We start from the raw sequence: 17559 nt of genomic DNA on the forward strand, positions 1-17559 counted from the left end.
CACTAACCTATCTATCTGCAGGACTGGGGTGATATGCTGGTTCTGGTGACAGTAACCTATCTATCTGCAGGGCTGGTGATATGCTGGTTCTGGTGACACTAACCTATCTATCTGCAGGGCTGGGGTGATATGCTGGTTCTGGTGACACTAACCTATCTATCTGCAGGGCTGGGGTGATATGCTGGTTCTGGTGACACTAACCTATCTATCTGCAGGGCTGGGGTGATATGCTGGCTCTGGTGACAGTAACCTATCTATCTGCAGGGCTGGGGTGATATGCTGGCTCTGGTAACACTAACCTATCTATCTGCAGGACTGGGGTGATATGCTGGTTCTGGTGACACTAACCTATCTATCTGCAGGGCTGGGGTGATATGCTGGCTCTGGTAACACTAACCTATCTATCTGCAGGACTGGGGTGATATGCTGGTTCTGGTGACAGTAACCTATCTATCTGCAGGGCTGGGGTGATATGCTGGTTCAGGTGACAGTAACCTATCTATCTGCAGGGCTGGGGTGATATGCTGGTTCTGGTGACACTAACCTATCTATCTGCAGGACTGGGGTGATATGCTGGTTGTGGCGACACTAACCTATCTATCTGCAGGGCTGGGGTGATATGCTGGTTCTGGTGACACTAACCTATCTATCTGCAGGACTGGGGTGATATGCTGGTTCTGGTGACACTAACCTATCTATCTGCAGGGCTGGGGTGATATACTGGTTCTGGTGACACTAACCTATCTATCTGCAGGGCTGGGGTGATATGCTGGGTCTGGTGACACTAACCTATCTATCTGCAGGGCTGGGGTGATATGCTGGGTCTGGTGACACTAACCTATCTATCTGCAGGACTGGGGTGATATGCTGGGTCTGGTGACACTAACCTATCTATCTGCAGGGCTGGGGTGATATGCTGGTTCTGGTGACACTAACCTATCTATCTGCAGGACTGGGGTGATATGCTGGGTCTGGTGACACTAACCTATCTATCTGCAGGGCTGGGGTGATATGCTGGTTCTGGTGATACTAACCTATCTATCTGCAGGGCTGGGGTGATATGCTGGTTCTGGTGACAGTAACCTATCTATCTGCAGGACTGGGGTGATATGCTGGGTCTGGTGACACTAACCTATCTATCTGCAGGGCTGGGGTGATATGCTGGTTGTGGCAACACTAACCTATCTATCTGCAGGGTTGATATGTTGGGTTCTGCGGACAGACTCCCATTTTTCCCAGCCACTTTGCACCCGAGCAGCGCTTGTTTTCACGGATCCATCATACATTTCAGTGTATTGAAGAACCTTTGAAAACAAACAAAATTCTAACAAAAATCCGCCCCCATCACATTCAGTGAATATAATACAGCTGTGGATGTTGTTTTAACTTTTGCTCTTCTTGAGGTTTGTGTGTACGAGGTCCAACTCCTATATTACTATATCTGCTCCATCAGCATGATGGGACATCAACGCGCTATAAATCAATCCCAATATTACATATAATACCGTATATAAGATCATATAGTACAGTCTATCATGTTCCTACCGATATCCTAACGTTTATTTCATTAAATTGTGGGAGGAAAGGGTCAGGAGGAGGTAAAACGGAGGAGAGGAGTTACCGCATTGCAGCCTGTACTTATCTGGCCCAGTGAACCATGTGATTTGCATTAGTTGGGTAAACCCCATGAGATGTGCGCGCTGCGTGTAATTGTTACCGTATACATACGCTCTCAATATGGGATCCACATAGCCTTTAATGACAATGCATTCCTATTAGACCATGTCAAGTGTGTGGTGTCCATCCCTCTGATGACCCCGGGTTGTGTTGTGCTTGGGCCGTCCCCGCGCAGGTTAATCCCTGTGTTAACAGACGGAGAAGTGCAGGCCTGGAATTCGTATTTTCCTAATGCAGCTGTTTAGAGTGTTTGATTTGGCTACGGAACAGAAACAGCGCTACATACCAATTTCATGAGCGACGGTGAAAGCTGCATGGAGGCCGTCATCTTCAATTACTGCACAGCTGCGCTCAGGAGAGCATATGGTCCCCACGTCTGCCATTCCCAGGGTATCACATGAATGATGCCCACATAAATCCTGCCCAAGAAGAAGGAAAAAAATAAGTCATGCAAATCTTGTTTTCTTACGCTAACAGTGAGTAAGAACGTGTTGTCAGCCACTTTACAGAGACGAGGCCTGCGGCCGGTGGATGGGAGCCTGGCTGGGGTGGAATGGATTACAGACATCACCTGTCTCTACAACACGCGCTTCCTTGCCAGAGAACGGTCACATTTCCTTATTATTTAGACTGGCGTGGTATAAAAACAGGCTGGATTGGAGATACACGCCGTATCCGGGCGTCTATACTGGTCAACGTATTTACAGGCGTGATACAAGGCTCTATATCATATACGTATAGGGGCAAATCTGACCACTGGGACGGGATGGGGTCTCATCTGTCTGACCCCCATACATATACATCTGTCATATAAGCACCCTGCTGGTTCATCTAGTTTATTCAATCAATACGGCCACACCATTCAGACAGGGGTACAAAGGACCCCCTTTCTTACAATCTTGGGGGTTCCTAGGAGTCAGACCACCACAGATCAGACACTTAAACCCTATCCATTACATAGCGTATAAGTAGAGATAGACGAACCTCATGAGATTTGTTTCGTGAATACCTGTGAGGTTTTTGGACCAAACTTGCTCAGTGCTTTTCACTTTAGACCTGGGAGTATAATAAGCGGAGGCCCAGGAGGGGTGCGGTAAAATAAAAAATGCTGCTACTCATCTTCCCTCCCCTGGGAGCCCTTCGGGGGTATTCATACGGAGTTTCCGTGGGCTGATTCTGACACGGAATTCGGAAATAAAGCCTCCCATTGACTTAAATGTGTTCCGTTTTCCGCGTTGAACCCATTGAAATCAATGGGGGGAAAAAAGCGTCCAATTGATTTCAATGGGTTCAAAAAATGGAACCCAATAAAGTCAATGGGAGGATTTTTTTTCGATGCCAAAATACTCCGTGTGAATGCCCCTTTCAGGCTTCTTCTGAGACATTATTACAGGCTTGTGATTGGGCCTCAGCAGTCAAACATGGCGGCCAACATCCCAATATTTGCATTAAAGCATCAGGATGTTAGTACGCCCTATGTCACCGCTGATTACCGAACACAGACCTCAGCAGTTCGCGGCCCTTTAAATCAGGCCCTTCCCGGTCTGACTGGACCGAACTTTATAATCATCTTATACTTGTTGTAATATGATAAGGCTGTGCTTATACAGAGCAACCTGAACAAGCAGAGCTGCAGTGTCAAGTATGGGGACAACAGCCTGAGACTCTCCATAAACAATGCAACAGATAAGTATACCATATTAATAATTTGGGTTCCTACGATATGGACATATTCACACTGGACTCATTTTGGTGCTGGGTTTGCTTAAGAGGCCATAATACATATATAATAATATACAAGTTAGAATCCTAGGGGAAAAGGGAGATCGACTTCTCCATACAATCTCCCACTTGATGTGGTAGTCACCCTGTAAAATGCACACGTCAGTGGTGGAAAATGGCTGCAAAAAAACAGCCATTTTTAATGGCCGACTTGCAACTGAGGGGCGGTTGTTCGCACGGATCTCCCGTATATCCAATTAAGGCCAAGGCAGAAACCATTTCACATTATGAAGCTAGGGGCAGATGAAGGGGAGGGGGAGGGGGGGAGAATGACATGTAACTGGGGCAGAGATGGAGGGGGGCATGAAACTGGGGGCAGAGATGGGAGGGGGGGGACATGAAACTGGGGGCAGAGATAGAGTTTGGGCATGAAACTGGGGAAAGAGATGGGGGCATGAAACTGGGGGGCAGAGTTGGAGGGGGCATGAAACTGGGGGCAGAGATGGAGGGGACATGAAAATGGGGGACAGAGATGGAGGGGGGGCATTAAACTGGGGGCCAAGATGAGGGGGGAACGTGAAACTGGGGCCAGAGATGGAGAGGGGGGACATGAAACTGGGGGCAGAGATGGAGGGGGCATGAAACTGGGGGCAGAGATGTGGGGCATGAAACTGGGGAGCAGAGTTGGAGGGGGCATGACACTGGGGGCAGAGATGGAGGGGGGACATGGAACTGGGGGGCAGAGATGGAGATGGGGGAATGAAACTGGGGGCACAGATGGAGAGGGGGGACATGAAACTGGGGGCAGAAATGGAGGGGGGGACATGAAACTGGGGGCAGAGATGGAGGGGGGACATGGAACTGGGGGGCAGAGATGGAGAGGGGGGACATGAAACTGGGGGATAAGATGGGGGAATGAAACTGGGGGCAGAGATGGAAAGGGGACATGAAACTGGGGCAGAAATTGAGGGGGGACATATAATTCATGGGTGAGTGTAGTAGGATTATACTGTGTGGGGGCACATGAAAAATAAATGAGAATGGGCGGAGTCAACATAAAAGTGAGCAGATCTAAGTTTGCCGCAGCGCACTCCGCGCGCCGCACATTTTATCCCTCTTTTTGTTCTTCGAAAGTTGGGAGGTAGGCTATCATGGTGTCTATCATACACCACTACCATACACATATCATTATGATAGACACCATGATAGCACTTAAGTGTTAAATACAATGATCACAACTCAGCCTAGCGCACAAACATGACACATTCAGCTCTGCTCCATCTACATCCCCCCACATTGTAAACATAGTAAAGCCTATGCTGCAGATAATAACAGGTTGGATGTAGTTTTTCTCTCTCGCTGCCATGAGCGAGCTTCCATGCCAGGTGACAGCGCAAGTTTAGACATTCCTACAATAAAACCGCCATAATTCACATAAGACATTAGAATGCACATCGTCTACAAATTCCTGTTTTATAATGGACCGTGATGTTGCAGCTTGTCTATCACCAACCTGCCGCTAGGAATCAGCGGGGCTGAAGTAAAGTGATTAGACATGTATCGGTAGCAGCTTCATCACAGGTGATGGGATCAACATACCTGTATGAGCGACCGAGACTTCTGCTTATTTGTACGGAGCCGTTCGTGCCGCGCCACCGCGCCATATGTTCTTGTTTTTTCGCTTCTTTTTACTTTATCGTCTCGGGAATTTCAGGAATACTGCAACGGGCTGATAAGGAGACCTTTGATTTAATTACAAAAGACTTCGGTATCGGAGCCACTTGACTGTAATTTGTGAGACCGGCTTCTTCCCAATGCCCGCGACTGTGAAAATGTGATTTTACGCTGTTTGGTCAGGGACTAATTGTTCCTATAAAAATTCTCCGTACACCACGTCTGCTCGAAAGCAGCTAAACATTATTATTAAGAGCTTTAATGTTTTTCCGAGATATGTCACTTCCCCCTGAAGGATCTATAAAACGGCAATGAAAAAGTGGGGACGGAGAGGGGAAAATATGTTGTTTTTGAGCGGAACGGTTCCCAAGTGTTTGGGGTGGAATGATGGAATTTCAAGTGCAAAAAAACGTCTTGCTGCCTTTAAAGCCTAGGTCGACTTTAAAGGAATTGACCAGGATTACTGCTTTTTTCCAAAAACAGTGCCACACCTGTCCTACAGTTTAGGTAAGGTATTACAACTCAGCCAATCAGTTCGATGGAGCAAGTGCAATAGCCAGACCAAGAGTCCAAGTCCAAGAGTTAGACAATGTGTGGACAGCTATGGCTCTATTTTTGTAAGAAGGCGGCCATGTTTTATTAATCCTGGACACCTTTGTTATCTAGGGGTTACATTGCCATCAAAATCCTTGGAATCCTAACCCACCTAACAACACGTCGCCTGGGAGGATTCCCCATTCATTGGTTTACCATGAATGGGGTTTGTTACAAATTTTCCAAAAAAATTGGGTTCTCATTTGTCTCTTAGCCAAAGTTAAACCATAAACCACTAATATACTCTTTAGTACCGTCAACCAGCCCCCGTAGCATAGGTGAGATCCATACATGAGGGAGGGGTAGAGAGACTTAGGGTTGGTTGTTGGTTCCAATTACATAACTCCAGGCCCAAGGTCCAACATGAAGAATCCACCAGATGGATTAAAGGGGCTCTATCAGCAAAATCATGCTGATAGAGCCCCACATATGCGTGAATAGCCTTTAAAAAGGCTATTCAGGCACTGTAAATGTTATATTAAACTACCCCACAGCTTTAAAATAAAACTCTAAAACAGAATGTGATAAACTTACCGAACGTGCACGGTGGGCGGGCATTCAGGGTGCGCAGTCTTCTTCAGCCACGCCTCCTCTTCCTCCGATGTCCTCGGGTCCCGTCCTCCTCCGGCGCTCGCGAACTGACATTGCTTAAAAAAAATGGCCTGGGCGCATGCGCAGCAGCATGCGGCTTCTACTACAGCTACTGCGCATGTGCCCAGGTAATTTTTTTTAAGCAATGTCAGTTTGTGAGCGCTGGAGGAGGACGGGTCCCGAGGACATCGAAGGAAGAGGAGGCGTGGCTGAAGAAGACTGCGCACCCTGAATGCCCGCCCATCGTACACGTTCGGTAAGTTTATCACATTCTGTTTTAGGGTTTTATTTTAAAGCTGGGGGGTAGTTTAATATAACATTTACGGTGCCTGAATAGCCTTTTTAAAGGCTATTCACACATATTTGGGGCTCTATCAGCATGATTTTGCTGATAGAGCCCCTTTAAGGTAAATTTAGTTCCCTAGACAACGCCTTTAAATCAACTAACCAGTCATGAGCTCAGAAATGCTCCGTAAATTCACAAGCTATAGGTGAGTTGAACCTGCTACTTATCTTACCTAGTTGTTCCTTGGCTACCTTTCAGTTCCGCTTCCTAAAAGTAGAGCTGGACAGCTTAGCTACAGTGCTAAGGGGAGTCTGAGGTAGTCTAGGACACGCCTCCTGTCTTATCATTGGTTCAGGCTGCTCCTCTTGTCCCTCCCCCTACAGTTCTGCCTTTTCTGATTGGCTCCCGTGCATAATCACAAGGCCATCGAGGCTCAGCAGGACGTCAGTGGATGGAGGACCGATTTCTATTACGGTGTTGGTAAACTAATGGTAATTTCTCCAAAAATGGGTCACTTTAAGTAACATTTTTCTGTATTTTTACGCAGACTATTGTTTTTCTATCCATGAATGGGAAGTTTTTCAGCTTTGGAATGAAGACAATGTATTAAACTCTCATTATTTCCGGAGTCTGTGCCCAAGGTCAAAGTGGCCATGAACGCGGCGGCGACTCGGAGGACGGTGGATATTGCTGAATTGTGTATCTCTACGAAACAAGGGACTGGGAGTAAATAATGAGCTGCATTCGGGCCAAGAATAACAGGAATGTATTTATCCAATGTAATAACTGCTCAGAGGTGGAGAATGTAGATCTTCCCCGACGACTTTCCAGGCCATGATGACATTAAATGAGACAAACATCGCCATCGATTCCCCGCTCTATTGGGTTTCCTTTTATTAGGCTTCTTATGTACGGAGATATTAATAAGTGCGGATTACATAATATATAGATTTACCTTTCACCATGGATTTTATAGTCAGAGTAACCTCAGAAAATGTCATGGTAACTTGATGATAAAATCATGAAGGAACATGGCAACAGATCTATTACGAGATACAAGATGTGCTATTTAAATCCTAGCCGGGGAATCGGGAGGAAAATGGATAGCGCGCCAGCCAAGAAAGTGACAGGTTGCTTTTACATTTTCATATTATATACCCTGTTATATCAGTATACGTTACCGAGCGCTCGTATAAAATTATACTAACTACGTGTATTTATGGACCTCTAGCTGTGCCCGAAGCAGATGTGAAATGCATTCATAGATGCAGGTAAATGGTAAAATTATGACTGCCAATAGGCACCACTAGGGGGAGCTAGCAACAAACAATGTATACATTCAAAAAACGGTATGCCGTAAGCTCAGATGCCCACCTAGTGGTAGCTACAGGGAGGAAGAATTTCATTAAAGGAGGATTCTAGGGTTAAGATAGGTCATCCATATATTATCAGTAGAGATGGGCGAACCTCCGATCAACTTTTTATTTTATTTAGAGATGGGCCGACCTCTGAAGATTTGTTTAGTTTTGGCTTTGGACGGTTCGGGCCAAAACATTTTTCAAGCCAAATTTGATTGGCTAGGAACTGGAAGTGACATTATTATGTTCTGGGGTCTGTTCACACCCCAAATACAATAGATGGAGGCCCAGGGGAGGTGAAAAAAATAAACATTTCTACTCAACTTGCCTTATCTCTTTTGGAACTCCGTGCAGGATCCGGCGCTCTCCTTGTGATGTCATAAGGTGCATTGTCCCCATGTCATCGCTGATGCCCAATTACAGACATGATGTCACCAGAAGACTGAAAAAGGGGCCTCAGAGTTTAATAATTTCACTTCTGGTTCTATCTGAACTTTTTCCACCCAAAATAAATCAGGGACCCGAGTCACCCAAACCCAAAATGAAACAACTTGGGGAGTTCTCCCATCTCTAGTGATCTAGGATCTGACACATGGCACCGGCTGTATGTTTGGATGTGTACTGTGGTCTCTCTATCGCTTAGCAAGTGCAGCATCCCAGAGTGCTACTGCTTTAAGTGTTTGTCTATTGGGGTGCATGTGAAGCGTGCTCGTCCTAGCAGGTGCATCCGCCATTACAACTCCCATCTTCCGGTCTCCTCCACGTGGGTTGAGACACAAGCACAGCGGCGCTACGGTATGTATTGTATATTGGCTTTGCTTGGTATTGCAGCTCAGCATCATTCACTCAAAAGGTACAGAGCTGCAAATAGACCATGTGACCAATGACTGTGATGTCGCTGCCTTGTGAAGCAGAATCGGGGATCACCTGAACACAGCTGATCTACAGAGGTACTGGATGTCGACCTGATATCGATGACCTATCCTATATCCCTTACAACTTAGCATTATCACTGGGCAATGAGGAACCCCACCCCTGACATTACAAGGATATAGAAGTGTACCAACAGGAGGCCTTTCTTACCTTACCTCTGACAGTTCGGAAATATTGGTGCAGAAACTAACACCACCGATATCTCTGCAACCGGGGCAGATACCGGCAAAGTAGAATTCAGTCTTCCAGTTAGAGGACACGAAAGAAAATCTTTATAGAGGTTGTCTGGAGGGTGAAACCCATCTCACTTCCTTCGTTTTTTTTCTTGCTGGACCCCGGGTTCTAACCCCAGGTCATGTGATCGGAACCAGCCCAGATTCATGGGTGGCTCCATTCTCTCCTGAGATCTCTGTGTAGCCCTACCCTAATAAATGGGCACATCTCATTTTGGTAACAGAAGAGATGAAGATAAATCTCCCCATAGATGGTAACAAATGTATATTCATCACATCAGTTTGGTGGACATGATAAACATTGTGTTACGCGATGGCATTTTAGTTCTCTGCCACAAAATATCCAGATGTCCTGAAATACGGAGCTTAAATTAATATTGATTTCCAGATCCGAGCTCTAACGTGTCATTGTTCCCAGCTCCACTAGAAGAGAGTTTCTCTCATCGATTTTCCCAGGTATGATATTGCTTTTGATGTTAAGTTTTTCTGAACAAGTTGTAGAAGCAGATACAATATCTACGTCTTCACATCCATGTCATTCTGACGATGGAAATTTGTATATATTGATTGATTTTAATATGTTGCTACCATATTGGACTGTTCTTTTTATAGTTTGTATCACACTTGAAAAAAGGGCAGGTGCCCGAAACGCATCGAGTTTAATAAACTGTTCAAGATCATACTTTGGTGTGTGCGCTTACTCCCTACCCCTTCACCAGAACCAGCATATCACCCCAGCCCTGCAGATAGATAGGTTACTGTCACCAGAACCAGCATATCACCCCAGTCCTGCAGATAGATAGGTTAGTGTCACCAGAACCAGCATATCACCCCAGTCCTGCAGATAGATAGGTTAGTGTCACCAGAACCAGCATATCACCCCAGTCCTGCAGATAGATAGGTTACTGTCACCAGAACCAGCATATCACCCCAGTCCTGCAGATAGATAGGTTAGTGTCACCAGAACCAGCATATCACTCCAGCCCTGCAGATAGATAGGTTACTGTCACCAGAACCAGCATATCACCCCAGTCCTGCAGATAGATAGGTTAGTGTCACCAGAACCAGCATATCACCCCAGTCCTGCAGATAGATAGGTTAGTGTCACCAGAACCAGCATATCACCCCAGTCCTGCAGATAGATAGGTTACTGTCACCAGAACCAGCATATCACCCCAGTCCTGCAGATAGATAGGTTAGTGTCACCAGAACCAGCATATCACCCCAGCCCTGCAGATAGATAGGTTACTGTCACCAGAACCAGCATATCACCCCAGTCCTGCAGATAGATAGGTTACTGTCACCAGAACCAGCATATCACCCCAGTCCTGCAGATAGATAGGTTAGTGTCACCAGAACCAGCATATCACCCCAGTCCTGCAGATAGATAGGGTACCTGAATAAAACAGTGTCTTCCCCTTGTGAATCACTGCCTCCATTAATATATCACTGTTTTTTCAATATCCAAGTGAGTTCTTTGGAGCAACAAGGCCGTTATCATTGCTAAAAAAATTAAGCGCCAACACCCTCCTTGCTCCAAAGAACTTGTTTGCATTTTGATAAAAATGAGTATTTCTTGGTAACAGGGGCATAGATTCACTAAAGGACCCTCACCTATCTTTCTGTAGGGTTGATCTGTTGTGTTCTGGTGCCAGTCTCCCTTTAGGCTCATCTTTTTAGGCTGCGTTCTACCCTCCCACTCCCTTTCCTTGCAGCCAATGACTAGAGTTTATGTGGCTCAGAACATTTGTCTCTACCGCAGATACTTGGCATATATATGCACGCCCCTTACTACGCAGCCATAGATTTGGTACTGAAAAGCGCTATCAAGGCTGATAAACACCTTCGTGGCACTTGTCAGGCGTCTTTCATGTTACCACTTTGCATTGCATAATATTCTTTTATTTTCAATACTATGACTTCACTTTTGCAGAATATAGGGCTGATTGCACAAAGACCCTAATGACACGGTGTCACCGGCGCCTGCACAGAGTCACTCCGGGTAATGTTTATGACAAATTCCAAAGTCCCATTTGTACGCCGGCTCTAGATATTCCTGTGTTCAGCTAATGCATACCTTCGGTGCATTTCACAGTTCCCAACCACTCGTGAGACGTATTTCACTGACAGATGAAATGAAAATATTATTTCTCTAGCACATAGACACCAAGTTCAAAGCCGACTCCACTGGTAAACAGGAATGGAAAAAGTACCTCACGCGTTTGCTTCATGGCGGATAAACATGCCATTAGAAGACGACATCTGGACGTTTCGACCTCGGCAAAAGCAGCAGTCACAGCCCATCAAAACACTCAGATGATAGTTTGGCGTCTAGTTGCCTAACGACCAACTTTACACTTGCAAAACACATTTGCAAAAAGTTGGACAGCTATACCCATTGTAAAAAAAAAAAAAGGGCTGAGATCACTTCGAAGGAATATGTAATCTCAAAATTCAGGTTCTCGATATTTGTTCCAGGCATGGTCGTAGAGTTGTATTCATTGGTCATCTGAAATAAAAGGTTAACTCAGGCGAGGCCGGCCCAAAATATCGTCTTTCCAAAAAGAGCCTTCCATATTACAATGCTGCAGACGTCGTAACTGCAAATTCCTAACCCGTTGCTTCATTGTTCCGAACATATTTAGGAAGCCGGCTTCTCCTGGGGTTATGGTACGTTGGACAAACGGTTTTAGCATATGTTTTGAGTTAGTTTGGTGAAGTTTTACGGGGGCCTACCTATTGTATATCAAGATCCCGAAGACAAATACCGCATTGTATATTTTACCTTCTAAATTTAACACTTTGTGTATTTGGACTAATTATATCGTCACTGGCTTTCATCTGCCGGAAACCACTTGCTGAAGAATGATGTCCAAAGGTTAGGCTCGCACGTTCTCCTCGAATATGATCTAGGGTTCCTTAATCGGATTAAGAGGAACGGGACATCTGCAGTCTCACGGTGACTTATAAACAGAACAATGATTTTGTTGGGGTCATAAAGTTTCACCTCGACAGGATGGATCCGCTTGTATAGAAAGAATGCACGAGTGCAGAAAAGCAAAAGTACCAGCTAAGAAGGAGTTCCAGCTCTGGAAGTTATGCCATGCCATCTGGACGAGCAGTTTCCACAAGGCATTCCAGGGACATTTTTTCCAAACCTCTGATGTGGAAATGAATTTATAAACTCTGAGGCTGGCATGCAACATCTAACATGAAAAGAAGAGACGGAGTGAAGGTAATGCATTGGAAACTCTCGATACTGTCACATTTGAAGAATCCGACGATTGATGGATTTGTCTGGGTCACCAAGGAGCACTGAGCTTTAGGATTAGGTTTGGGCCACCATGGGAGGTGACTTCTGCTTCAATAGTCAGTGTGCAAAGACTATTTGTTGAAGAGGGCGATTACTCTCACAGTCTGATGGTGTCCTTCCAATAATGTTATGAGCTATTGCCTTGGATTTCTTCTTGATTCTATTTTGAAGACACTATCGTCTCCTTCTTTGTATGAAGACTATGTTGTCTTCTCATCATGCAAAATTGTTAAAGATATATTTAGCAGTGATGAGACATATTTTACAGTGTCTTCCTCACTCTATTACAGTTATTACTATTTTTTACAAAATGCAAATTTGCGAGCAATGAGGTACACAAGGAGAACAGTCCGATTCAGGTGACCCTAAACTATCTATCTGTGGGGCCGGGTGGCTATGCCAGGTCCTGGTGACAGACTCCCTTTAACAGAACCCCAACCTACAGTACCAATAATTAGTTATATAATGGGGGCCTAAGGAACACAGGGATACCTGAGGCCATCATGAACCAGGTCCAAGTGCGTCTCTCTGACTAGCTTTTGAAAGGGAGTCTTTCTGCAGCTTTCACTCTTCAGAACTACAGACAGCACTGGACAGGTAAGGGGTAAAGAAGGTTAAACATACCTAGGTCAATACTCATACCAATTATATGATTGATAAAAAGAAGCTGGAATCTACCACATGTCAGATGCCAAGTGTCCACTGGGCATTCTCTACACCAGGGTTTCCGCAACCCTCTGGTCTTGAGTGACAGCTTTAGTGCCCATCCTGAAGACCACTACAGCTTCTTGCTCAAGAGCAGAAGTAATGGGTTGAGGAGCACAGAGAGCTGAGAATACTTCACAGGTACAGACCACCCAGGGCCCAAGACTCTTCATAGGTTGGGACCACCCAGGGCCTAGGACACTTCACAGGTAAGGACAATCTAGGGCGCAGGACACTTCACATGTAAGGACCACTTATGACACATGACACTTTACATGTAAGGACCACCCAGGGCCTAGGACACTTCATATGTAAGGACCACCCAGGGCCCAGGACACTTCATAGGTTGGGACAACCTAGGGTCTAGGACACTTCACAGGTAAGGACCACCCAGGGCCCAGGACACTTCATAGGTAAGGACAACCCAGGGCCCAAGACTCTTCATAGGTTGGGACAACCTAGGGCCTAGGACACTTCACAGGTAGGGACCGACCACCACTTCCTAGGTTGTGACCACCCAGGTCACAGAACACTTCATAGGTTGCGACAACCCAGGGTCCAAGACACTTCACAGTTGGGAAACGCCCAGTGAACACCATTGTATCACAGTGCAAGGATGAGTAAGACACTGTCGGTCACACAGCTAGCATGGTCATGGTATGTTTTATCTGCTTTACATATAACCTCTCTAGCAGTCAGCCGTTTTGATTCCTCAAATCTCCTGACAAACTCCCTTTAAGGTATCTCTACAGGAGAGGATTGAATATATTCTACCCAACAGGTATTCATTAAGTGGCTTCTTGTCAGTCGGAAACAGTACAGCTGAGACAGGAATACCTGACCTGGAACATAGCCATCAATCAGAAGCTTCTATAGTCCTGGTTTATGTAAAACTACGGCCAGTAAGACAGGACGCAGAGTCAATGGACCATGGGCCACTTTATCTGCGATAGTAAATAAGATATTGTACAATCAATCTCAAGCTTACCATAAAATGTACTATAAAAAATTACTACTATCTATGATTGCCTGGGATTGGATTCCGAAGTGTTTGTACATATATAAGGACCTTAGGACTACCCTCTAATACAGTAGGGTCAACTATACTTTCATGAAGTTCTATAACTACAATTGGCATTAAAGGGATATATTGGCAAATGGGAGAACGTCATGTACAGGAATTGCTCTTTATCTTGTAGATCGGTGGACACCCACCAATCACGAGAATTCACCCACCATTTTGAGTGGAACATCAAGTTGGAAATACGCGCCGTAGCTCCATTCATGTTGCTGTACTCCAACTATCTGTAACAGTTCCCGTTGAAGTGAATGGAGCAGTGGTGGCCTCTTCCAACCTGGTGATAAAGTTCTCGTGTTAAGTGGAGGTCCTAGTACAGTTGTAGGTCCACCTTTGATGAGCATGCTACCCCTATCTTTTGGATAGGACGCAACTTCTTATTACTGGAATATCTTTAAGTTGGGAAGTCAATTATGGGAGACTGGAGTCTCTAATGGTTCGCCCAACATGGATCATGGATTACCAGCGATTTTTTAGGAAACCCGTTGCAAGGTGCTCAGTCTGCATCATGTTTCATTCATTATTACTCTTTTAGGGGTCTTCTTTATGAATGCTGCTTCCGCTTCACAGGCCATGTGATGTCATATTCATTGGTCACACGTTCTGATCGTTGCTCAGTCCCATAGACCGGGCTAAACTATGATACAAGTATAGCCACTATACAACTGTATGGCACCGTGCTTGGTAAGTAGTGAACAGGTTGCAGCGTTCACGCAAATCCTCCAGACTGGGGTGTCGGACTCCTTCCAATCTTTAATTCCTATGGAACGGTCATCAATTAATAAGTTCCCCGAAAACCACTTTAAAGAGGTTTTCTATCTAAATACTACTAGGACATAGATTATAGTATAGCTTTATTGCTGCCAAACATACTTGCGCCTTTTCCAAACAAACTTCACTTTAATTTGGTGCCAAAGTATCCTACTAGAGTGGAAACGCTGGAAAGTATCGGGCAGATGTGTTCATTTACATTCAAAGAGGACAGCTGGCAACATAACAAGTGAAACACTGGCCACCCTCCTGGAATGGATGCCATGATAACTCGATATCCTGCTGTGGGTTTATACTCATAGTCGCCCCTTGTAAGAGAGAAGTGATTTGTGGAGTAAAGGAGTCCTGAACTCGGAAGAAGGATGGGACAACCATGGATTGCACAAGTACACCGGCTCTTTCTAGGATGTGCAAGCTCTCGGACTGACTGAGGACACACTGCCTGACCCCCCTCCCCCCATATAATAGGAAGCATAGCCCTATAAAGCAGTCTCTCCTAAATAACTCAGCTGTTCAGCAAAAGCTGACTTGGCACGGTGCTGACTGAAGAGAATGGGAACGCCGTCCAGCAGCAGTCACGCCGTGCCAGTCAACATCTCAGATATGGTAGTAATTAGGATTGTCTAAAAATATACTTTAATTGACGACTTTGCTGTATAGAGACTCCTCGTAGCTCCATTTAAAGGGGCTGTCCCACCATAACAACCTATTTGCATGTTTGGAGATAAGTGGTGGTTTGTTGGGGGTTCCTCCAGTACCACAATGACGGGTCCCTCACTAGAATGAAGTCATGGTCACCCTCGCCTACTTCCACTCCATTCAGTCTCTACAGAACTGATAAACAGGCGCATAACTTGTGACAGTGTCATCGTATCTGGGCCCAGGAGCCTTGGGGAGCCCATAAGGTGTATCTTTTCATTATGAGGAGACCAGTACTATCAATAACACATTATATTTGGGGGGCAAGGCACAGGTTTTGCACTAGGACTCATGAGCTTCATGTTATGCTACTTGGTAACAAAGTACAAGGATTGGTTATCTCCTTCAGGCCGATAGTCTTTGGCTAGAGCACAAGAATGCATGCACGATACAATTCCAGTCAAACATGGGACACTGGAAGCCCTTCTCTGACCAGTCTTGGATAAGGGGATATTGTCACTCCTTGGGGAGAGACCACCATATAGGTGTGTAGAGACTTATTAAGCCTTTAGCACTCCACTTCACAAGGGACCATAGGAAGAATATGCAAATCTATCTTCCATGATGTAATTAGGAAGTCAGCTGCTGCCTCTGTGTTGCAAACCAATAGAGGGCGCTCACTGGAATGTGCAAGCCTGTCTTCCCTGATGTAATTAGGAAGACAGGATTTCAGTGAAATAACCCAATAAAGATTTGCTCCCTTTAGCATCATGCTCGACCTTCCAAGAGGCCTTTATTTTGCATTGATGCTGGGATTATTACCAGGTATAGTCTCTCAACCGAGGACGGCCGTTTCGATGTACTTGCATCTCGTCAGCCCATTGTAGAGAAGACTATAACCTGGTAGAGGTGAGAGGCTTAGATAGGGATAAGGGGATATTGTCACTCCTTGGGGAGAGACCACCATATAGGTGTGTGGAGACTTATTAAGCCTTATTAATTACATCATGGAAGACAGATTTGCATATTCTTCCCATGGTCCCTTGCGAAGTGGAGTGCTAAAGGCTTAATAAGTCTCCACACACCTATATGGTGGTCTCTCCCCAAGGAGTGACAATATCCTCTTAACCCTGTCTAAGCTTCTCACCTCTACCATGTTATAGTCTTCTCTACATCGGGCTGACGAGATGCAAGTACATCGAAACGGCCGTCCTCGGTTGAGAGACTGTACCTGGTAATAATCCCAGCATCAATGCAAAACAAAGGCCTCTTGGAAGGCAGGCAGACAGATGGATGCCTCCATTGCTCAGGTATTGCAATTTTTGCCAATATGTAAATTAGCTCTTTGGGGTAATAAGGGCACTGCCATTGCTCTAAAGAGGTAAAAAGAAGTGCCCTCATTACTCCAAAGAACAGAGATTTCAATATTGTCAAAAAGAGTGTAGGCAGCAATTACCAAAGGGAAAACACTGTTTGATTCAGGTGGCCCTAAACTACAGTCCTATGAAAAAGTTTGGGCACCCCTATTAATCTTAATCATTTTTAGTTCTAAATATTTTGGTGTTTGCAACAGCCATTTCAGTTTGATATATCTAATAACTGATGGACACAGTAATATTTCAGGATTGAAATGAGGTTTATTGTACTAACAGAAAATGCGCAATATGCATTAAACCAAAATTTGACCGGTGCAAAAGTATGGGCACCTCAACAGAAAAGTGACATTAATATTTAGTAGATCCTCCTTTTGCAGAGATAACAGCCTCTAGTCGCTTCCTGTAGCTTTTAATCAGTTCCTGGATCCTGGATGAAGGTATTTTGGACAAACAATTCAAGTTCAGTTAAGTTAGATGGTCGCCGAGCATGGACAGCCCGCTTCAAATCATCCCACAGATGTTCAATGATATTCAGGTCTGGGGACTGGGATGGCCATTCCAGAACATTGTAATTGTTCCTCTGCATGAATGCCTGAGGATTTGGAGCGG

At 45.2% G+C, this 17559-nt stretch overlaps 1 protein-coding gene across 1 annotated transcript in view; it reads right to left on the reverse strand.

Moving 5' to 3' along the window:
- The window catches only part of ADAMTS5 (ADAM metallopeptidase with thrombospondin type 1 motif 5), a 79293-nt gene that overhangs the window by 55833 nt on the left and 5901 nt on the right, over positions 1–17559 (reverse strand). Inside the window, exon 2 of the mRNA XM_075263461.1 lies at positions 1964–2096. Within this exon, the coding sequence (XP_075119562.1) occupies positions 1964–2096 (133 nt within the window). The remainder of the gene's footprint in view (positions 1–1963; positions 2097–17559) is intronic.

The sequence above is a fragment of the Leptodactylus fuscus genome, chromosome 2, assembly GCF_031893055.1.
Source record: "Leptodactylus fuscus isolate aLepFus1 chromosome 2, aLepFus1.hap2, whole genome shotgun sequence".
Classification (NCBI taxonomy): domain Eukaryota; kingdom Metazoa; phylum Chordata; class Amphibia; order Anura; family Leptodactylidae; genus Leptodactylus; species Leptodactylus fuscus.